The 24,109-nt window shown below is 47.9% G+C and overlaps 1 protein-coding gene across 1 annotated transcript in view; it reads right to left on the bottom strand.

Annotated features, from left to right (window-relative positions):
- The window catches only part of MRC2 (mannose receptor C type 2), a 95,365-nt gene extending 74,014 nt beyond the window's left edge, over positions 1–21,351 (bottom strand). The window contains exon 1 of the mRNA XM_038385507.2: positions 20,609–21,351. Coding sequence (XP_038241435.1) covers positions 20,609–20,711 — 103 coding nt within the window. The 5' untranslated portion in view covers positions 20,712–21,351. The remainder of the gene's footprint in view (positions 1–20,608) is intronic.
- Between the last annotated feature and the right edge of the window lie 2,758 nt (positions 21,352–24,109).

The following is a 24,109-nucleotide window of genomic DNA, read 5'->3' as shown; positions in this document are numbered from 1 at the left end:
TTCACAGATCTGCTCAGGCACCTGAAAAAGGACTTGCAACAAACCTTCTTGATCCCTCCTTTCTCTCTGGGAGGTTGAGGAGACTGGGCACTTGCACAGAAGTCAGGAGCCAGGGATTCAGCACAGACCAGCGTGTGACCGGGGGCCCGTCCCCTCCACATGCTTCTTTCCCCTATCTGTCTTGCCTGACTCTTTGAGGGCAGGAACTGACTGTCATTAGCAGTACGTAAACCACTGGCTCTCAACCTTTCTACAGGACCCCTTTAAGGAGTCTTATTTGTCTAGTGTACACCAAGTTTCACCTCACTTAAAAAAGACTTGCTTACAAAATCAGACATAAAAACGCAAAAAAGTGTTCCAGCTCACTATGACTGACAAATTGCTGACATTCTCATTTGTACCACAGAATTATAAAATAAATCAATTGGAATATAACTATTGTACTTACATTTCAGTGCATAGTATATAGAGCCGTATGAACAAGTTATTGTGTGAAATTTTAGTGCTTCTTGGTGCTTCTTATGGAGCCTGTTGTAAAACTAGGCAAATATCTAGGTGAGTTGATGTATCCCTGGAAGACCCCTACGTACTCCCAAGGGTATGTGTACCCCCACTTGAGAACCACTGCTGTAAAGCATCCAGCATGATAGGCCTTCTTCCTAAGGACAGGGGTTTCCAGCCAGTCATCCGCACCAGTCCTCTGAACCCTGAACTGTCATACAGCATCTCTTAGAAGGTCTGAGTCACAACTGTGCAAAAGTCTCTACTATCGACTGACAAGGATAAATCAACCAAGGCCCCGAAAGATGGGTTTGCAAAAATACCCCCAAAACTTCTGAAAGTGGAGGAGCAGCTTAAAATTAACTCTCACAGCCACCTGGGAAGGCAAAGGTCACAGTGGGACAGATACTAACCAGAACCTAGGAGAACAGCTGCTTTTCAACCTGAATCCACTGCCAAGCTGTGGGAATGGCCCTGGACCAGCTCTGCCAAAATATGTAGGGACAGAGCAATGTACACACACACGTCATACAGGGAACGGCCAACTCACCCGGCGCTACAGTATTGCTACCTGCTGTCTTATAACATTGACTGCTCCCCCAGAGCTACAGCACTGAACTTGCAGAGAGCCTGCCTTAGTAAGAACACCCGTCTCAGGCAGGTGGAGACCCACTTGTAACCCATTCATAGTCTTAGAGATGGGGAAGACTTATTAAGTCTCACATTGTCCAGTGCCCCTTTAGAAATGCAAGATTATTCCCTATATTCCCCAGTATTTTGCTTTACCTGTTCCCCTACGGAGATTATTCCACAGCCTAATAGTTCTCACTGCCATGAACTTCTCTACTATTCCCTTTCTTCAGTTGTATCCCATTACCCTTAGATACACCCCCTTGACCTACTGCAAATATTCCCTCTCCTTCCTGAACATTCCCACCCTTCAGATGTATGTAGGTCATCATATCTCCTCTTGGTCACAATGATTTGGGTTGTCTAAACTTCCCTTTTTTCTCCTCCCGCAACCATTGGTGTTGCTCTTCTCTGAACTCCCTCCACACAGAATATGATCTTCTCAGCCGTAACTACCCTGTAGCCTGTACCGATGCTGTACACACTCAGGGTGGATTTTCAACAGCCTCTTCTGTTCCCAAGGAAGTCAACAATCAGGGCTTTTGTAAAACACTTCAGCTCAGCTGGTGAGGAGCACAGGTTCCTTCTTCCAGTGGTTTCTGCCGGTGAGGAACACACAACTTCGCTGGGCCACAAAGCCGTTGCCAAAGCTGTTGAGAGTTACACATAAGAAGCCATTTGCAGTGCGCAACAAATAGTCTTACTGGTCCTACAAACTCAGAACTATGCTGCATGATCTTGAGTGTCCTCTATTGGCACATGAGCCCCTAATGAACTGTTTCCATCTATACAGACATCTCTCTTTCACAGAGCACTCCTGTAACAAAGACATTGTACACTGGCATATTTCTCTTTTTAAAAAGCTCCTCTCTGTATCTCCTCCTGATGGGGCCTGGCAGTGCAAGTGTGGGAGATTTTAAGAAAAAAATGCCAGTGTAGGGAAGAGCCAGGAGTGAAAGAGATTACTAGAGACTTTCCTCAGTTAGCATGGTTTATGACAGGCTTGGATGGAACAAAACCTAGTTAAGGCCCGGAGTCTGCAAAGCACGTAAGCAGGTGTTTCAATCCATCCCTATTCAGCAAAGTGTCTCAGCGTATGCTGAACTTTGAGCACATGCTGAAGTCCCATTGACTTTATGGGACTTCAGCACTTGCTTAGGTGCTTTGCGGAAGGGGAATGGCCTTAAGCTCGTACTTCGAGTTAGGCACGTGCCTAAGTGCTTTGCTGCACGGGGGGCAAAATTGGCAAAAAAAATGGCATCTTTCCGATTGCTAGATGTTGAAGCTCAGAGAGACCATTACGATCCTCTAATCTGACCACGTGCATAACACAGGCCATGGAACCCACCCAGAGATTCCTGCATCCAGCCCATAACTTCTAGCTGAGCGAGAGGGTCTCTTTTAGAAAGACACACAGTCTCAAAGTAAAGACATCAAGTGACGGAGAACCCACCAAATCCCTCGTAAGCTTCTCCAATGGTTAGTTCTCCTCCTTTTGCACCTTATTTCCAGTGTGAATGTATCTAGCTTCAGCTTCCAGCAACTGAGTTCCACTATGCCTTTATCAGCTAGACCAAAGACCCCATTAATAAGACATTTTCTCCCTATGTAGGTATTTCCCTAGTTGAGGTCATATTGTCTTCACATCCAACCTGCCAACCACTCATACTTATCAAGAACATTTCGCAGATTTTCCTAACATCTCATCCCAGTTTCAATCAAACGTGCATAGGAGTTTGCCCCAAAACAAGATCTCCTCAAACTGTGACCTCCCCTTGCCAGACTATATAGTCCAAGGGTGTCCAAACTTACTGACCCACCAAGCCACATACAACAATCTTCAGACGTTCGTGAGCCGGGATATGCCTGTCAGGGCTCGGGGCATTAGCCCTGGGGGAAGGGAAGTCTTAGGACTTACTTGTCTCCCACACCCCACCCATAAAAAAAATTCTAGGAAAACACTCTTTTTGGTTGTTTACAACCAGCATTTTTCAAGTTTCCATTTTATTTTATTTTATTTTATTTCCTTTTCCATTGTCATTGAAAAGCTGCATTCTGTCCAAAAAGCATCCTGATGGAAATTTTTCATTCCGCCCTTGTCCCTCCGGGTCAAGGCTCAGGCAAAAGAATGAGCTGGTAGAAGAGCGGCAAGCCCAGGAGCTGGACTTTCAGGACTTCCAGGCTCTTGGCTCCCTGTTGTCAGCACACTAGGTGGGCTGCTGAGGAGACAGACAAGTGAGCTGGCAGGAAACCAGGCAGGTTTCTGAGGGGGAATCCAGGGAGGAGATCTCATCTGACAGGCGGGGGCTCTGATGGGGATCCCGGCCAAGAGGCGGGGTTCAGGGGGAGTTCCCGGCCGAGAGGCAGGGGCTTTGAGGGAGACCTCCTGGGCTCTGCCATAATTGCGCTGAAATCATTTTTTCTGATGAACTGGCAAATTCTGACCAAAAAATGTTTCATCTGAATTTTCCAATAGGCTCTGATGGGGACTTTGCCATTCAAGTGTTGGGAGCTGGAACGACCAGCCCTTGCTTTTCCAATCAGCACACCGCTAACATGCAAAATAGGAAGAGCAAGGAGGGCTCAGGGCACTCAAGCAGCCCCCCTTCCCCTCATGGGGTTTGCACTTCTTAGCAAGGGCTATTGGAGAGTTTTGACTTCAAAAGCTCTGCAGTCATAAAGCCGTTTGATGCGGCTTTGGCTAGAGGAGCTTTTATCTGGCTGGTGACACTACAGAGTCTAAAGGGCACTAAATTGGTGGCTTCACTATCCCGCCCTCACCTTCTTTTCTTTGAATTATGCCTTTAAAATGAATTCAGGGCTGGATCTAACCCCCTGGAGCCTGATGCCCTCTATCTACAAACACATAAGCACAGGCAGTGGTATTATAAACTTCTCCTGCATTGCCCTGCTAAGATGCCTGACTTGGACAGACCCTTGCTAGCAGTGAAGGAGGCTTTCTGTCTCTATGGCTCATTTGATCCTTGGCCTCTCCACTGGGACTGCCAGAAGGATGGGCTTTCCTGCTTAGCATGGTGAGCGCCGCTGTGACGGAGACTCCTCTCTGCTCAGAAAGAGTCTGAGACTAATGAGTTATTTGGCAGTGTGGCCTAGTGGACAATGCACTGGCTGGGACTCAGGAGTCATGGGTTCAATTCCCAGTTCTGCCACTGGCCTGCTGGATGACCTTGGGCAAGGCACTTCCCGGCTCTGTGCCCAGCTGTAAAATGGGGTAATGATACTGACCTCCTTTGTAAAGTGCTTTGAGAGCGACAGATGTAAAGAGCTAGATATTATTATTTGACACAGGTTACCAAATCACCATCAGCTGGTGGCAACTTTGGACAGGGCTTGAAAACGCCTCTCCTCCCAGGGTGAGAGGGAATCTTTCCCAGGTGAGTGCCACCAGCTTCTGCAAAATCTAAGCTTTCATTATTCAAAAAACCAAACACAAACGCTTCTTGCAAAAGCCCTTCCAGGCCGTGGACTGAATGTAAGCAATACAGAGGCACCTGCTTGAGCCAGCAGACAGACAGCTCCCGTGTCACCGCTGCTGCTCTGGGTTTCCCAGGCTGCAGCAGAGAGGAAATTCACCAATGACCATGATTTTTCATTGCTCCCATAGGGCTCTGCATTACCCCCATAGGGCTCTGCATTACCAGGATGAGTAGTCAGCACATCACAGAGGGTGCTCGGTGCATGACAGCCATTCATGTGAATGGAGTCATTCCGGGACTCCCTACCTTCTCCACCACACTGAACTCTATCCCTCTCACAAACCAGTCACTATAAGGCACAGAACACTCTGGGTGAAATCTTGGCCCCACTGAAGTCAGTGGCAAAGCTTTCTTTTACTTCAGCGGAGCGGAATGTCACCCAGTGTTTCTGTAATAACAGTATATTTGTCTTTCACATAAAGTTCCTAAACTGCCTTCTATCATGGAGAACATAGTCCTTTCCTGCAATAATACCTACCTTTAGGGTGACCAAACAGCAAATGTGAAAAACCGGGACAGGAGGTGAGGGGTATAGGAGCCTATATAAGAAAAAGACCCACAAATTGGGACTGTCCCTATAAAATCAGGATATCTGGTCACCCTACCTACCTTAACTATTATTTATTATTTGTATTATTGTAGGGCCTAGGCGCCCCAGCCATGGATCAGGCCCCCATCATAGTAGGTACTGTACAAACAGAATAAAAAGGGTCTCTGCCCCAAGGAGCTTAAATCTACAAATAATAATACCGACCCATTATTTAGTGCATTTCATCTGTAGATCTCCAAGTGCCTTACAAAGCAGATAGATTTCATTGTTGCCATTTTGGGTAAAACACATCAGTTCCCCATGCCTCAGTTTCTCCAGCAACCCAGTGGCAGAACTGGAAATTGAATTCGGGTCTCCTGAGTCCCAGTTCAGTGCACTGTCCACTCAGCCATGCTCCTATCTATGCCTCCAGCACTCTGTAGTCCCAGGCAGTCTCTCCCCTAAGTATTGGACATATTCAGAGTGTTATGGCCATAACATAACAATAATGCATGTTGTGACCGTTGTTTCCTAATGCTCTTTAAGGCACCTAGAAGCTTCAATGACTGATGCTTGAAAAAGGCAGATGAGAGAGATAATTAATTAATTAATTAACCTGTGAGGTAGGTGAATCGCATCATCAGTCTACCGATGGAGAAACTGAGGCACAGGTAACACGGGAATCTGTGAGAGAGCAAAATATAGAATCCAGTGGGCCCAGCTCCCGGTCCCCTCTTGATGCTCCCACCATTCAATGCACACCCTCCCTTAAGGCCATTCTGGCAGTAGGTTCCTCGTTCCCTTTCCATGCAGGCATGACAGACCCACGTGAATTCAAGACTCCCACACAACGTATCGTAGCAATAACAGCACCCTGGCATCTCAACAGTACAGCACACACTGCACTGCTCGCCCAAAGAGCTACCTCATGACTGGAGACTGACTGCACAGGGGTTTCTGCTCAGTTGGGGTGCTGAAGTGGTAGCCCCACTGCCCATGCAGAGAGGATGCAGAGTGCATGCAGCCCAGTGCAGGGGTGTATAATCCTGTGTTTGCCCCTCCTCCTGCCAGGCAGCTAACACCTGCAGGGGACCGTACCACACAACAGGATTTTGGCTGGCTTTTGTGCAGTAGCTGCATGGGGACATCCTTGTGCTCCATGCCTTCCTTGTGTCTATGAACAGGGGCTGGCCAGAATCTGACTCTCCATCCATCCACACAAGGTGACAGGCACGTCAAACAGATGATTACTTAGACAGAACCAAGAACACTTCCTTATTTACTTTCTCCACACCAGTCGTGATTTTATAGACCTCAGTCATACCCTCCCTTAGTCGTCTCTTTTCCAAGCTGAAAAGTCCCAGTTTTATTAATCTCTCCTCATATGGCAGCCGTTCCGTACCTCTAATCGCTGTCGGCCTTTTCTGAACCTTTTCCAATTCCACTGTAATGCAGCCACCTCTGCAATTCCTTTAGAAAGGATTAAACGTGTATAAGGGATTTATTTAGACTGTAAGCTCTTTGGGGCAGGGCAGGGGCTGTCCGTGTCTCCTCATTCTGTGTTTCTATGGTGCCTGGCATAATAGGATCCTGGTCCACAACAGGAACTCCTAGGCCCTACTGCTATAGAAATAATAAAATAAACATTAATCTTACGAACGATCTTGTTTCAGGGCATGAGAAAACCACTGACCTCCAGTGGTCAGGAAAAAACTTCCCCGATGGCAGGTAATTCCACCATTGTCAAGGAAATACATTCTCACACCTCCCTTGGAAGCACTTCATGTTGCACCCTGTTGTAGTAGTGGACAGAGCAGTGGACCAGGACTCGGCAGACAGCTGCACACAGAATCCTGGCAGAGGAAACCAGCGCAAGCCGCTTCCTTGTAATGGAAAGGGCCCCCCTGGGATCTTTGATGTCTACACAGTAGCCCACGAAAGCTTGTGCTCAAATAAATTTGTTAGTCTCTAAGGTGCCACAAGTCCTCCTGTTCTTTTCGTTGTACATTCTCCCCCTCCCCCCCGAAAAGCCCTCACCCATGGAGCCATGTGGAACTCGCTCCCCCTGCGGCACAGGTTGGAGGGCTGCACCCACACTGCGAGATCTGAAGCTGAAGAGAGTCCAGCTATTCTTCTCCCTGATGCCGGGACCCTGTAAGTGCTAGACCCATATAAGGGCTAGACACATTGCAGACCCCCTGCTTGGGGAGCCCAGGGGTTAGTGCTCCTAAGGGCACCACCTTCCTTATGCATCAGCCAGCTGCAAAGGAACAGAGTGGTCAGCAGGTTATCCCTGCACAACCATGGTGTCCAGTAAGCAGCCTCCCTGCAGAGTGGGGCAGCTCTGCCCTGTCCCTCCAATGTGACACTGCAACTACAAGCCAAAAACCCAGCCCTCAGCTCTGATGCTACTCAATTCTCACACACAGAACCCATGCCGGCCAGTCACACAGCTGGACGCCCGATTCCTAACCACTGATAAGGGTTTGACAAACATTGCACTCTGCAAGGACTAAACTCTCCTCTCACCCCAGAGGGGCTCCCTCTTGGCAGCTCTTCTGATATTCCACATTTTCTTCCAGCTCCAGCTCCTGGAGTCATGTAATCATGTGCAACTCTCAGCGTTCAGTGAAAAAAAAAAAGCAGCACATTTTTAGCCCTTGTGGTGCAGGAAAAAGCTTGAAAACCTTCACCCACAAAGGCACAAAGGCTGAAAGGCAAACCATGTTTGGGAAAAAAAACTAGCCGTGTTTAAGCCAACCTCATGATTTTTGGGCACCTGACTTTGATCGCAGGAGGCTGGGGCACACTGGGGAGGCAGTGTAGAAAAACCGCTACTGTGCCCACTCCATGGATTGACAGAAGTCCATCTCCAGGGCTGACGCCATTCTGTAAAAACCTGGAAAATCATCCTAATGTTCTGGGCTTTTTAAATCTACTTACTGCTTTTATGATGAAACTGCTTTCTAATTGGCTAGGGCACGCAGCAGCCTGATCTCAGAGCCGGTCATGACACAGTGAGGAATACAGCAAGCAGCTGCTACTGTACTGCATCATCATCTAATGCGCCCTAGAATTCCATGTGCGGCAGCCATTTAGCATACTAGAAACAAAGCCACTATCTAGATAGTGTCACGGGGATCATTTCATTTATTAGGACAGGTTCTGTCCCCTGCCCTGGCCCTACAGCTAGGGGCATGGCTAAGGGCGGAGGCAAGAGGGGGAATCTTGGTAGCACAGATTCCGGGCTGTTCTGAACCGTGGCGAAGTCCACTGACAGCCCTCAGGAGGCTGGGACCATTTAGTGGCCTAAAATCCCAAAGGTACAAAATGGGCTTCTCTCTCCAACTCTCAGCCACCGTCTGCAGGAGCCGGAGAGCATTATGTAAAGACAACGTTCTGCTCCTTTGGCATGTCACTTAAACATCCGAGACCATAGGCACAAAGCATTACTTTACAAAGAAAACCCAGGGAAAGGGACACAGGCTGGATTCTGCTCTCAGTCACAGCCGTGTAAAACTAGAGTAACTCCCTGGACTCCAGCCGAGTTAATCCAGATTTACAGCACTAGAACAGACCAAAATCTGGCCCGTGTATGTTTCAGCATGATGCACAGTCTCTGGCAATATCGAAAACACCTTCTCCTCCCTGGCATTTTGCCCACCATGACATACAGGCTTCAGAGGGTGGTGTGGAAGTCACAATACGGCTCTCACTTTGCAACTGAGAGCTCTTTATGGCAATGCTCAGAGACACAGTAAAACACCTTGTACCTTCTGCAAGGATTAGAAAAGCACAAAATATTTCTCCTGAGGTCACTCATTAATTTAATTAGGGAAGAACAAAAAGGGATACAACAGCACATGTTTTGGCCCATACCCTGTAAGGCCAACAGGAAAACATTCTCTGAGGCATGTCGGTGCTAGGAACATACACTGGCTTCTTACGAAGCCGCACCCACAGTGTCAAGCAAACCCCTGAAGTCAGCTGTGGCTGCTGCCCAGAACCTGTATTCCTGCCTGTATTATGTGCAATTACTTTCTAAAAGCTCATTGAGGTTCCAGTACAGCAGATGTGCAAGTCAAACTTAACAGCCAACCCATGCCCCCAAGCTGGTAGATGACAAGACGTCTGCAATCTTCAAAGCATTTTTACACTTAGGAAAATTCTCCTTGGTACATAGAGGCTGAGCCTCAGAGCCTGATTCTCCTTCCATTTACACCTGTATAAATTAGGAGTAACTCCACTTAACAATGGAGTTACACTGGCATGGACTCACAGTCAGACCCCAAAGAGAATTCATCTTATAACTAAGGTGCTCTTCTACCAGGCATTCTAACCAGCAATTATTTTACTTGCATTCCACTAGTGCCCAGAGGTCCCAACTGTTATGTTCATGGTATACAGACAGAGAAGGTAGAGAAAAACCACCAAATACTCTTTTTGGAAGGTTGCAACATAACACTATAGTTCTTTGATCCAGAACTCTGACACACAAGAACTCAAAACAGAGAGAGACAAAGCAGGCTGCTCTCTAAGTCAGAGAGCCACAACTCACTCCACCTTGCTCTAAGCTGAGTCTTTGCAGACTGCTGAAGACTCAGATCACACGCTTCCCTACAGAGCCCCCTAGCCTGCAAGCAGGACCAAGAAACTCTTTACGCTTAAAGTGGCAGCTTGTCATTATAACACAGTTTTCAATACATCACACCAAGACCAGAGTCCTCTGTGCTAGGTGCTGTCATACATTTGGTAAGAGGGACAATCCCTGCCTCAAAGACCTTACAATCTAAGTAGACACAGGGTGACAGGGGAAACAGAGGTGGCAAAGCCACCAAGGGGCATGGCTAGGAATAGTGACCTAATCCAGTTCCCTATACATGGGACACAGTGCCTCTAGAGATGAGTTCAGGCTGCAAAACTCAAGTCTGGGTCTTCATTTTTGTTCAAACTTCTCCCAAGATCTAGGGGGAAGTTTTAAAGTCAGGTATTTCAGTTCAGACCCTGCTTACCATCGGGGTACCCGCTGTGAGAAGTCACGCATGCTCTACTTCCCCCTCTTTAAAAAACATTTTTTTCTAAAGGAGGAGAAATAAAAAACTATTCTGGGCAGAGCTCAGGTCTGATTTTCCCATCAGCACTCCGCCTCCATTCCAGCATCCTTCCCAAGCACAAGCTGTCCCATCAGAGAAAAAAGTTGGCTCAGGCTGGGGTCTGACTCAGCAGGAAGTGAATCTACACACTCAAGCCAAGAAGTAAAATAAAAGAGGTTTTTCACTAAACCTCAAGGAAAAACAAACAGATCTCTCGTTACAGGGAAAGAAAGGGACTCTCGCGATGGGTGGGATTTCTGTATGAAATGCCACGAAGCCTCACTCAAAGAGCCAACAAACTCATTTCAGCCAACACCGTGCATGTAGCAAAGCAGCTTGCATGGTGGGGGAGTTACTCGTATCCCTACTTCTTTGCTGTAGCTGATCTTACTTCTTGGGAGACTAGTACTCTTGGTTCTTATAGGACTTGATTCACAGTTCATTGAAGTCAAGGAGAATCTTTCTACTGGTGTCAATGGGCTTTGGATCAGGCCCATAGGCCACATTTTATCTGATTGTCTCAGAGCATCCTACAAACATTCATTTGTTCTTCCAACCTTGCCGGGGATGGAGGTGAATATTATTTATAGCCATGTGACAGAGGTGAAACGGTGCATAGGCAGGTTAAATGATTTGCCCAAGGTCACATGGTGAGTCAGAGGCAGAGTCAGAATCCAGGAGCCCTGGCTCCCAATACCCCGATCCAACTATTAGACCTCATTTGCACCTACATACAGGACCGGATCAGCCCCTCGTGCCTTCCCACAGCCTGAGCCTCATTTTACTTTGGACAGATCCAATCGCAGGATCAGGGCCTTCAATTCTACCTTCCAGATTCCAACACCTAATTTCCATTCACAAGCACCACCGAATAATCTTCAAGAGCCGAATTCTGCCCGTGGACATGCATGACTTCCACTACATGCAAGCAGAGAACTGCGCATGCATCAAAGGGCAGAAATAGGCCGAGAGAGATATAATCTACTCCCTACTGGCTGCCATGGGCTTTTTCATTGCTGGTTACCAAAATACAGGTGTTAGCAACAACAAAGACTTGTTTTATTTTCTATCAGTTTTCCCATTGCCCACCCTGTCTGATCAATGCAACCGTGACACTGCCCTTGTTTCAGGTGGACTGAAGTGCGACAAGGAAGAATATGGGTGGTGATTATTATTATTGTAGTGCCCAGGAGCCCCAGGCACAGACCAGGGCCCATTATGTCAGGCGCTGTACAAACACAGACCAGAAAGATGGTGCCTGCCCCAAAGACTATCTATGTGCAGATATTTTGATCATTGATAACAAAGGGTAAAATATTTTAACATACGTGTGATAATTTAATGGCGCTTTAATAAAGTATGTGGGCCTGTTGTAAATATTTATAGCTGTACATCCCCACATATGAACAAAGATCATATTTGCAAAATTTGCTGCCGGTCTTTGAATGCCTTGGTTTTCAGGCACCTCACTTGGCCTCAGTTTTCAGAGGTGCTGAGCTCATCCATTAGTAGTCTTTCTTCTTAGCTGAACTCTATCTTAGGCCTTGTCTCCACACAAAAATTGTAAGACTTTAATTATGATGGTAGCACTAAAGCAGTAAACCCCCATAGCTTGAATGCAAGCTCACTCCCTTGCAGGAATGGAAATAAGCTATACTGGTATAAAGCATTTTTTACATGGTTATAAGTGAGTGTACACCAAGAGGATGAAGTTGGTTCCTCATTCGCAGTATCAGTTCCTTATTCGTGGCTCCCCGTTCCTTATTCAAAGGCAAGATGGGACAAGTAATCTACCAATGAGAGGTCTTGACACATGTCCCATCTTGCTTTGGGCTAGGATCAGCGCTTGATAGGCTCCCCAAGGTGCGGCTGCTTTGCGACAGCTGCGCCCTGTGACACTGGGTCTCAAGGACAGGGCCCCCACTCCTTTTCACACAGCGCCAGGCTCACTCACGCAGCAGAGCCCGATGCACTAGTGCACTTTGAAGGCTTTGTGCGGCTCTTGTACCTGTGGTGTTGCCTTCAAACATTAACTTCAGATTAACACTACAGATCTTCTAAGCCACAGAAATACCGCACGGCAGCACTCCCTGCGAGTTTCTTGCTTAGTCTTCACACGGGAAATTTTTAATAAAAAAAAAATAAATACCAAGGAAACGTCAAGATTAAACAAAATATGTTGAAGTGTAGTTAAGGTTGAAAGCATGCATCAGTAACTGAAAGGCTATTGAACCATTACAGGGATGTTTTAATTATCCTAAGACCAAGCATTACAAACTCAGGAAATTCAAGAGTTAAGGTTATGCTGAGAAGAAATTCAGACATGTCTAAGACACAAAAATGCACCATAAGGCATCCAAACAGCCTTAACTCTGCCTTGTAATGATGGAATGAGGAGAAAACAACATACAACCAACCCCACACCCTCCAGTGTCTTTAAAAATCAGTTTTGTCTAAACTGGGACCGCAAACCCTAAAATGCTTTTATCATACTCATACAGCTACTGCATGGCATCACTACAGGCGTGGAATTAATGCTGTTTGGTGCATTATGGTTCATTCTATGAGTTAACACATCTGGATTTCTTTTAAGTATAACCTTAGCTCTGAATTTCCTGGCTTTGCAATGCTTGGTTCTGGGATAATTACAACATCTGTGGAATGATTTGCACCCCTAAGTTATGCAGATGTAGTCTCAGCCTTCATTCCATCTTAATGGAGCTTTTTTGTCTTGTAATTCATATTAGTTTTTTTAAAACCCTTACAAACCAAAGCTACAACTAAGGCCCACCCTCCAGAATGGTCTGTTTCCCCTTTAGCCCTTCCCAGACATCCCGTTCCTTTTACTAGGTGCTACAGTAATACCAATCATAAATAATAATAAAGGGGCCAGGCTGGCCACAAATAAATAACATCCTGTATTTAATCACAGAGCAGACACAGCGCCGCAAGGCACAGCAGGAGCTTCCCACCCCCTGAAAACGTGCCCCACCCTGGGAGGGCCCACTTTGGGGAAAAGGGGCGGTCGGTCTCCATGGCCCATTCAAGTCTTGGCAGCTTTTCTTTCCTGTTATCTCCTCACACTACTTTTCCTAGAGTGTCTCATGTTTTACACGGCCTCTGTTTCTTCAGGTTTTCTCTAGCACGCCACAATCTCCTTCCCGCAATGTCTTCTTTTGGATTTAACCTTCCACCCAGTGTGCGTTTATGGCCTCTCTGCTGAGGGGTCAACCGTAGTGGTGGTTTTTGAGCTGCACACACCTGTTCACAGGGATCTGGACTGAGACCCACCAAAGCCTCAGGCCAAAAGAAATCTGATGAGGTTCAACAAGGACATGTGCAGAGTCCTGCACTTAGGACAGAAGAATCCCATGCACCGCTACAGACTAGGGAACCGAACGGCTTGGCAGCAGTTCTGCAGAAAAGGACCTAGGGGTTACAGTGGACGAGAAGCTAGATATGAGTCAACAGTGTGCCCTTGTTGCCAAAAAGGCCAATGGCATTTGGGGCTGTAAAAGTAGGGGCATGGCCAGCAGATCGAGGGAACGTGATTGTTCCCCTCTATTCGACATTGGTGAGGCCTCATCTGGAGGACTGTGTCCAGTTTTGGGCCCCACACTAGAAAAAGGATGTGGAAAAATTGGAAAACGTCCAGCGGAGGGCAACAAAAATGTTAGGGGACGGGAACACATGACTTATGAGGAGAGGCTGAGGGAACTGGGATTGTTTAGGTCTGCGGAAGAGAAGAATGAGGGGGGATTTGATAGCTGCTTTCAACTACCTGAAAGGGGGTTTCAAAGAGGATGGATCTAGACTGTTCTCAGTGGTAGCAGATGGCAGAACAAGGAGTAATGGTCTCAAGTTGCAGTGTGGGGAGGTTTAGATTGGATGTTAGAAAAAACTGTTTTACTAGGAGGTGGTGAAACACTGGAATGTGTTACCTAGGTAGGTGGTGGGATCTCCTTCCTCTGAGGTTTTTAAGGTAAGGCTTGACAAAGCCCTGGCTGGGATGATTTAGTTGGGGATTGGTCCTGCTTTGAGCAGGGGGTTGGACTAGATGACCTCCTGAGGTCCCTTCCAACCCCGATATTCTATGATTCATCAATGCTGAATAGAGGGGAATGATCATGTCCCTCAATCTACTGGCAATGCTCCTACTTATACAGCCCAAAATGCCATTAGCCTTCTTGGCAACAAGGGCACACTGTTGACTCTCAGTTCCCTCATATTTTCCCCACCCCCAACCCCCTAATAATTTTCATTGTCCTCCACTGGGCTCTCTCCAATTTGTCCACATCCTTTCTGTAGGGGAGGGCCCAAAACTGGACGCAATACTCCAGATGTGGCCTAACCAGTACCGAACAGAGGGGAATAATCACTTCCCACGATCTGTCTACACAGGCCAGCACACAGCTGTCCAATAATAATATCTTTCAGATGCTAGCAAGCTGGGCTGTATTAGAACCGGTGACCTAGAGGTGAAAATATCCACATCCCATCACTAGCCATCCAGTCTCCAATCCATCCACCCCTCTTCCTTCCACACTGTGGACTGGGACCCAGGGAGCGACATTCAGGAATCAGAGTAGGCCTGTCATTTTACCTGACGGGTGGCAGGGGAGCAGATAGAAAGACTGGACGGGAATATCTAAGAACATGGGAAATTTCTCCTGATGGTTTCACTATTCTTGGGGCTGACTGATTTGTGCAGCCAGGATTAGTCAAACTGGGAATATAATAAAACAAAAAATCTAGTTTACTGTGAATGATTTATGGGTTTTTTTCACTTCCTGAATTCTTTGGGCAAACAACTGTCCCCCCTCCAGGCCTGTCTCCCTCCACCATATGTCTACCTTGTCCATTAGATTGTAAGTTCTTCAGACCAGGGCCTGTCTCTCACTGCATTTGTGTGTACAACACCTAGCATGCTGGGGGCCTTGATCTCAGGGAAGGCCTGTAGGCACTTCTATAATACAAACAAGTAAACAGGACACTTGCCCTCCGCCTCCCATGTGCTAACTTAGCCCAGTGCCGCAATGTCTGAGTTGCGAAGACCTGCAGGGAAAATTTTACAGCTAACCGAGCCGTTTTAATTGAAAGGAGGGACAATTACACAAGAAGCGTTCTGTTCACCTTCTGCTTTGGAAAAATCTTTTCTCAGCCCCTTTTGCTCCCTCCCTTCCCCAGGCACAAAACTCTACATTTTGGACCTAACTCCCACAAGCAGCCGGATATGCAGGGGCAAACCCCAGATCCCACAGGAGTTCCATGGCAACTTTTGTCTGGATGGGAAACGGACATCATTTCAGAGTGAGGTTTGTCACACACTCCAGGTTGCTAATCTAAAGCAGTAGGTGAGAGGTTTTAAATCTGTGTGGCTGGGTCCTCAAGCTCCCTTCCACATATTCCAGTCCTTCCTGAGTCAGACCTCCAATAGGAGCTCTGCCTAGAAGGCATGAGTAAAATCTGGTAGTTACTGATCTATCAATTCAACATCAACTGTAGCTGAGATTTGATCATTGTGTCGTCCCGTCCTCTGTGCGTTTTGGGAAATTATATTCATTTGGCCAATGATATGTTTGTTTAGGTTATATTTGCTTGTACATTTCTTTAATAAGATCCATAACTAATTATACCACAGTGGTTTCTCCCTTAAGACAGCAACAAGGGCTAAACAATCCCCAGGTGAGCCCCTGGACTCTTCCCTGGATTAATAGCTCATTACCCTTACGCATTCCAGGCTCAGTGCATGGAAAGGCCGGACTTAAACCAACAGGGAGAGGGGCACTGCCTCCATTGCATCCCTGCATGTCTATGATCTGGATGATGGATGGATTGCACCCTCAGCAAGTTCGCTGATGACACTAAACTGGGGGGGAGAGGTAGATACGCTGGAGGTAGGGATAGGGTCCAGAGTGACCTAGACAAATTGGAGGATTGGGCCAAAAGAAATCTGATGAGGTTCAACAAGGACAAGTGCAGAGTCCTGCACTTAGGATGGAAGAATCCCATGCACTGCTACCAAGCGGCTAAGCAGCAGTTTCTGCAGAAAAGGACCTGGGATTACAGTGGACAAGAAGCTGGATATGAGTCAACAGTGTGCCCTTTTTGCCAAGAAGGCCAACGGCATATTGGCTGTATTAGTAGGAGCGTTGCCAGCAGATGGAGGGGAGTGATTATTCCCCTCTATTCGGCACTGGTGAGGCCACATCTGGAGTATTATGTCCAGTTTTGGTCCCCCCACTAGAGAGGGATGTGGACAAATTGGAGAGAGTCCTGCGGAGCGCAACGAAAATGATCAGGGGGCTAGGGCACAATGACTCATGAAGAGAGGCTGAGGGAATTAGGCTTATTTAGTCTGCAGCCGAGAAGAGTGAGGGGGGGATTTGATAGCAGCCTTCAACTACCAGAAGGGGGGTTCCAATGGGATGGAGCTCAGCTGTTCTCAGTGGTGGCAGATGACTGAACAAGGGGCAACGGTCTCACGTTGCAGGTGGGGGAGGTCGAGGTTGGATATTAGGAAAACGCTATTTCACTAGGAGGTTGTTGAAGCACTGGAATGGGTTACCTAGGGAGGTGGTGAAATCTCCATCCGTAGGGGTTTTTAAGGCCCGGCTTGACAAGCCCTGGCCTGGGCTGATTTAGTTGGTGTTGGTCCTGCTTTGAGCAGGTTGGACTAGATGAACTCCTGAAGTCTCTTCCAACCCTGATATTCTATGGGTCTATGTCCCACCTAGCTCTGGCGGTTGCACAGAAAGGCAATGGCCACACTCTGAGCACTATCTCCTGTTAAACCCGCAGATGCACAAGCAGCGTTAACTTCCTCTGCCTCCGTCCATGAATGCAGCTGAGCTGCTGTGTCGAGCGTCCAGAATAGAGGCACGACTTCTACTGGAAGGGGCCCACACCTTTAGAGAGCAGCAAGCACCTGGATCGTGACTCTGCAGACCCAAGGGAAGCTTTGATCCCCCATACTGTCCCCTGGAAGGGGAGCCTTGGCAGGACCAAATGCGCCCCTGGCCCCTGACCAGGGGTTTCTCCATAAAAGGGCCACTCTGTGCCCCAGCGTCAGTTCTTCAGGACCCCAGGGGTTTAATTGGGGCCTTGTCCCTTTAAAGCGTGATCAGCAACACGACTGTGAAATGAACAACCCACCCAGATCCCAAACCAAAGCGGAGATCGCTTCCTGCCTGCTAGCTTGTCCCCACGTGCAAGGACCAGCTGGGCCCCCCTCCCCTGCCAATGTAGGCCCAGCAAGATACATTCTGGGATCAGAACCCAGAGGGCATCATTGCAGCTCATGATGCACGAGGCAGAACGCAGCCCAGGCTGCATGGTGTCAATAATTAAACAGGCCTGATTCGTGAGCAGCAGGGACAGAAACCAGATATTTGCCAGCACACCTCAGACCCATTGTGGCATCACCTCCAGCAGTATCCAATGCCACGCTGCCCACCTGACTTCCAAACCCCACCACAGAGCTGCAGTGGAATGTTACCGGCTGGTCTTAGAAGAGAGCAGCCAAGGAAGGAACAGAGAAGGAAATGGATGGGGGAGAAGAACCGACATGAAAATGGAGCAGAGAAGGAGACAGTGGAAAATAAACAGAAAAGGCCTGTGAGAAAAACATCAGTGAAGCGGAGGAGAAGAGCTACATGGTCCATATGCTGTGAGTAGGTTGGCTGCTTATGCCTAGGGAGCAAGGGTGAAGAAGTGCTTTGAGCCCTAATTCTGAGCACAACCCTCCCCTTTGCCTTGAAAAGCTGATGGGGGGAAAAGAGGAAGGTTGTCTTTCAATTTAATTTCCCTTGGAATTTCACTAGGTTGCAGCGACCGGGGGGACGGACATGAAAGGTTTGTGAACTCAAGTAGTTCTGCAAACACCATGAAGAGTCAGAGAAATTCATGCAATCGGGCTCACGCTCTCACCCCCAGCCAAAACCCTCCCCATAAACCCAGCCACTCATACAACACCGTGCATGAGGATTTCTTCCCACGCCCCTTCCTTGCGCCCTGTTACCCACAGCCGCAAGGGAGAGCAAGAGATCTGGCCACCCCCATTTCAGCCAGCCTTAAGGCAAATGTGAACAGCAGCACATGGTGCCCAGCTTTATACAGGGCTGCCTTCTGGACCATTGAACCTACTTAGGAGTAAGGTTGGTCTTTTGGTTACGGCATCAGAGTGGAATCTGCAAGGCCTGGGCTCTGCTCCTGGCTCATCTGTAGGCAAGTCACCTAGGGTACGGCTACACTGGAGCTGTAATTTCCCACTCAGGTAGACATACCTGTGCTAGCCATGACTGAGATAGTGCGCTAAAAATAGTAATGCTGCTGTGATGGTGGAGGGGCTAGTCACCCCAGGTGTGATCTCACCTGAAACCCTAGACATACTCAAGTCTGCTAGCTCACCCTGCCACTCCTGCAATTACATCTGTCCGATTGGAAATTACAGCTCCTGTAGAGACACTCTGAGACTGAATCGCATGTATAGTTCTCTCCACCTCACTTCCCCATCTGTAAAATGTGGATAACAATAGAGCCTTTCTCCTACCCTTAGCCTGCTTTGCCTATGTAGCTAGTCTTTAGGACAGGGAAAGGGACGGTCTCTCACTATGTGTCTGCACAGAACCTAGCACAAGCATCTCTGTTGTGATGTCTAGGTACTGCTGCAATGCTCCCCATAATAACTGATTCCTCCCAGTTTTCGATATTCCCAAGAAGTCAGCCAGTTCAGCTGTCTGCCGCCAGGAACCATGAAGGGCAAGGACAGGACCAGATTTAGTTTCCCATTGTTACTTATGTAGAGAGGAAAATGTCACCCTCGCAAATTGCCATTTACGAATCTGGTTCAGATTTATGGAGAGCACCTCTAATAAATTAAACCAAGGGTTTAAGTTTGTTTTGTTTAGGCCAATAGACCCTATTTTTTTTTTTTAAATACAGCCAAATTAATTAAAGGAAGCAACTAAATGGACGTCAGTCACTCACTTATGTAAATAGACACATCCTGAGTTACAAAACAGTTCAAATGGCTATTCTATTGGAGGTCGTGAAAGCTGCAGGCCATCTGGCATGTCACATATTTACCAAGGCAAAAAAATAAGGATCTGATCATGAGAAATGAAAAAAAAAATCATAGCCTACCAGTACCTATTAAGGCCCTGGTTCAACAGAGCAATTAAGCATATGCTTAACAGCCAGTGAGGCTTGAGCCCATGCTTATGTGCTTGACTGAACTGGAGCGATTGGTTGAATAGGGGCCTAAAAGTGTAAACTCCTTGAAAAAACCAAACAGGACACCTCCCACTCAGGAGGCAAAAGGGTTCCAGATTGCATCCACAGCTTCCAGTGCTGGCAATCAAATTCCTGAGCTGCTTTGATTCACATCCAATCCGACCTAATAATTTCTTTTGCCCCTAAACCACCCCCTCCGCTCCCCCGGTGCTGCTGCATTCTTCTCCTCTGGTGATAGAGCATCCGATTCTTCTGGGAATTCCTAACGCTAGGCTGACTTTTCTTCTGCATTTAACAGCGTGCGTCTTAAACATATACACTAGAAACGATCCTTTTCTTTAAATTTATTTATTGAGTCTTTCTGTCCGGTATAAACCATGAGTTGTTCAGACTCTTGGTTGGATTTTAGCCAACTTGGCCAAAAGAGGAATAACGAATACAATAAACAAACAAACCACAACCAACCCCCACAGACACACCGAGTCTGCTTTGGCATGATGGCATCAATAAACCCAGCTAGCTACTGATGCCTAACAAATGGCCAGCAACCCCGTTACACACACCCAAGTGACACATGCCAAATCGCTGTCACCCAGAGAGAACTAAGGACCCAAGGCATACCAGAGAGGGCAGATTTTTCAGTTCACTGGGGGGAGGGGGGTATTGCTGGAAAACTTTGTATCGACCAAAGTTTTTGTTGGCCTGGAGCACTGTGGAGTGTTTGTCAGGGGTGGAATCACTGGTTAAGCCCCAGCAGCAGAGATGCGCTGCTCTTCAAGGAGAAAAGCACTTTTTTTTGGTGGGAGGGTTACCGTGTTTTTAATGAGCTGTGTAGTTTCATTCCTGCTCCCTTCTCCATCCCACCCCCACTTCGAGCAGTGCCAGGGAGCCCTCCACATCTGGTTTCACTCAGCTCTTTGCTCTAGCTGCCCTCCCTTCCCTGCAGAGCCCCTGCCCACCCCCCCCCACTGCCTCCTTTCCGTCTTTTCTTTCAAAAAGGGAAGAAAAAGGAATCGGTCTAGAGCAGCCGATGCACAAAGAAACGGAGCACCTCCCCCCCCCCCCACCCCAACTCTCTCACTCACAGACACACTTAGGAGTTGGAAAAACATTTGCAAACTTACCTGAGTGAGCAGCGCGGAGTCCCAGATCAAGGCTCAAGAGACAGAAGAATGTGCATTGCAGCATCCGTGGCCATGCAGAGCAGGGGAGATTAGTGAGTTTCATGCCCAGGGAGAGGTTTTTCTGAAGGGCTGGGTTGGTTTGGTTTTTTTTTTTTTTTGGATGGAGGCTGGATTTCCCACCCCCCCACACACTCTCTCTCTCGCCTTCTCTCCTTGCAGAACTCCTGAGTTTGGTAATTGCTTTCTCCCTTCTGTCCTCCTCTTGCTCAGGAGGGGAGGACGCTGGAGGGGCTGGGGTGAAGGAGAGGGGGGTGGAAAGAGAGAGAAGGAGGAGAGGAATACCAAAAAAAAAAAAAAAAAAAAAAAAGTGTCTCTGCGTGTCTGCTAATGATTCAAAGAAAGCCTCAGAGTAGACACTGCGTCACCGGAGAGCCAGTCACTTGTGGGCTGATCCCAAAAAGCAGGAAGGGGGGAAAGAGAGAAGGGGGGAAAAAAAAAGTTTCAGGCTTAGCAAACTGGAAGCAAACTTCTGAGGAGCTTTTTCAACACTTAGCAGTGGGGAGCTGGGGTTTGCAGCCTTTCCTTTGTATATTGCAAAGCAGTTTGGGGGGCGGGGCGGGGCGGGAATGGGATTAAATGCATGGAACCCAGCCGGGAGGAGAAATAGTCATACCTACCAGCTACCACCCCAAACGCTACAGTTCCCCTCCGCAATAGGAGCGCTGGGGAGGTTTGCTGTCTTTGTTAATTGCAAGCAACTGTGCTGGAGAGGGAGCTGTGGATGCTCCCTCCCCCAGGAGGTTAGCTCTGCAAAATTCCCACTTCACAGGCAGCGAAATTCCTTCTCAATTTTACAAATAATATAAAATCAAATTCACTGCCGCTAAAAGAAAAATGTATTGCACATTCAAAACAAATCAGGCACTATGTTGCAAAATTCTATTATCTCCCCCCATTTCCCATTCGCTTGCTGCCAGGTGGGAATAACTACCCCTGAAGTCATTCTCCCAGGGGAACAGGGCACCATGCTTTTAAGGCAATACAAAGTGATCTGCACTGGTGGACAAATACACACCGGGAATGAGAGCAACTACACTGCCCAGAGCCTTGGAAGGACTGCACTGAGCAATAGCGCTAGCTGCTGACACATTGTTCTAACTCACTCCAGCTGCAGCCTGTTCCCCCTGGTGGGCCAGCCAACTCCAGTGAAAACCGCCACGCCACGCCACGCCACTCCAGCGTGTGTGTGTGGATGGGACCTGAGTCGGGGCAACGCTTGACTTAATCCTGCAGCAAAGACAAACCATAAGGGGGTTGTGCCCCCATGTAACTATGGAGCATCCTCTGATACTACTCAACTTGTGGAAGAGCCCAAGGTCTTTTTCTGCCCCCGGAGTAATCGTTCTGGAGCCCACTCTAGTGGATGGAAATAAAGGAAAACCACATGGAATATAAGGGACAAGGCTTTGTTTTTTCATCGATACTAAGGTCAGAAGGGACCATTCTGATCATCTAGTCCGACCTCCTGCACAACGCAGGCCACAGAATCTCACCCACCCACTCTTACGAAAAACCTCACCTATGTCTGAGCTATTGAAGTCCTCAATTTTTAAAATCGTGGTTTAAAAAGACTTCAAGGAGCAGAGAATCCTCCCTCAAGTAATCCGTGCCCCATGCTACGAGAAGGCGAAAAACCTCCAGGGCCTCTTCCAATCTGCCCTGAAGGAAAATTCCTTCCCGACCCCAAATATGGCGATCAGCTAAAACCTGAGCATATGGGCAAGATTCACCAGCCAGATACTACAGAAAATTCTTTCCTAGGTAACTCAGATCCCATCCATCTAATATCCCATCTCGGGGGATTAGGCCTATTTACCCTGAATATTTAAAGATCAATTAATTACCAAAATCACATTATCCCATCATACTATCTCCTCTATAAACTTAAGGACCAGTTTAGGGAAACACCATTGCACTTAGCTCATCACGGATTTGTTTCTCAAGTGTACAATGCAATGATCATTAGCTTCAAGTTAATGTTTAAAAGGGTTCTTATTCCCCATTTTAACACGTCAGTATATCGTACAGTAAGGGGTGGGGGCGGTCACCCTAAGGGACACATCAGTGAAAGAAGGGACATTCTGCATGAGGTCAGACAACATGATCTAATGATCCCTTCTGGCCTCAAACCCTAGGAAACATGGAGCCCCCAGGATGCTTTTCTCTAGCCCACAGCTCACCTGACCTCCTCCCAGCAGGCTGGCCCATTGTTGCTGGGCCTCCAAGAGGGTGTGCAGGATTAGCTGGAGGATGAGATGAGGAGGGAGACTAGTCTGCTTAGTCGTGGACCACATGTGCCTCTCCTGCCACTGCTACCAGCGGCCCTTTGCCCAGCACTGCCCCAACGAGCCGGTCATCACCTGAGGCACAAAGGTTCGTAGCCTAGCCCCGTCCCCATGGGGCGCATCCACACTGTCTTCTGCAAACGTATTACCTGCAGCCTCCCCTGGACTGGCAGTCAATTCATTGGAGGCAGAAGAGTCCAACCCAAAGGGCAGGCTGCTTTCTGCATCCCCCACTCACCTGGACGTGCTGCACCAGACCAGCAGTTCCTCCTCCATTTCCCTCTCCCCTCTTCCAGCCGGCACCGGGGGAAGAGGACAGCTGGTAGTGACCCCTGTCTTTAGGCTGCCCAGCACTTCCCATCATAAAGACTTCTTGCCACCTTTGATCTGAGACACTCTCCCACCTCCATTGTTTGCAGCAGGTCTTTGAGCAGCTTCTCCATGAACGAGCTTCCTGCAAGGATGCCAGGGGGATCCCCCTCCCTAAGGAGTCAGCAGTCCTGCATTTGGGATCCATCCCCAAACACACCATGTGCTGGCACTCACAGTATGGGGCTTGAACATCCCCTTCCCCAGTTGAGCTCTGCTCCCCCCCATCCCAAGGGACCCCTTCTGGGTGTCAATCGAAAGGGTATTTTAAGGTGCAGGAAGAGCTGCACCAGGCTAGGGGTATGCAATGCATGGGTGAAACAACGGGGCAGATAAAATACAGGACAACTATTGTTTTGAAGCACTTAGAGGAGAGGAAGGTGATCAGGAACAGTCAACATGGATTCACGAAGGGCAAGTCATGCCTGACCAACCTGATTGTCAGGTATGTTGGCAACAAGAAGAAAGCCAAGGAAAGTGTGGGCCCCTTACTGAATGAGGGAGGCAAGCTAGTGACAGAGGATGTGGAAAAAGCTAATGTACTCAATGCTTTTTTTGCCTCTGTTTTCACTAACAAGGTCAGCTCCCAGACTGCTGTGCTGGGCAACACAAAATGGGGAAGAGATGGCCAGCCCTCTGTAGAGATAGAGGTGGTTAGGGACTATTTAGAAAAGCTGGACGTGCACAAGTCCATGGGGCCGGACGAATTGCATCTGAGAGTGCTGAAGGAATTGGCGGCTGTGATTGCAGAGCCCTTGGCCATTATCTTTGAAAACTCGTGGCGAAC

This window comes from Dermochelys coriacea, chromosome 27, assembly GCF_009764565.3.
Source record: "Dermochelys coriacea isolate rDerCor1 chromosome 27, rDerCor1.pri.v4, whole genome shotgun sequence".
In the NCBI taxonomy this organism is placed as follows: domain Eukaryota; kingdom Metazoa; phylum Chordata; order Testudines; family Dermochelyidae; genus Dermochelys; species Dermochelys coriacea.
This window is presented reverse-complemented; position numbering and strand designations above follow the sequence as displayed.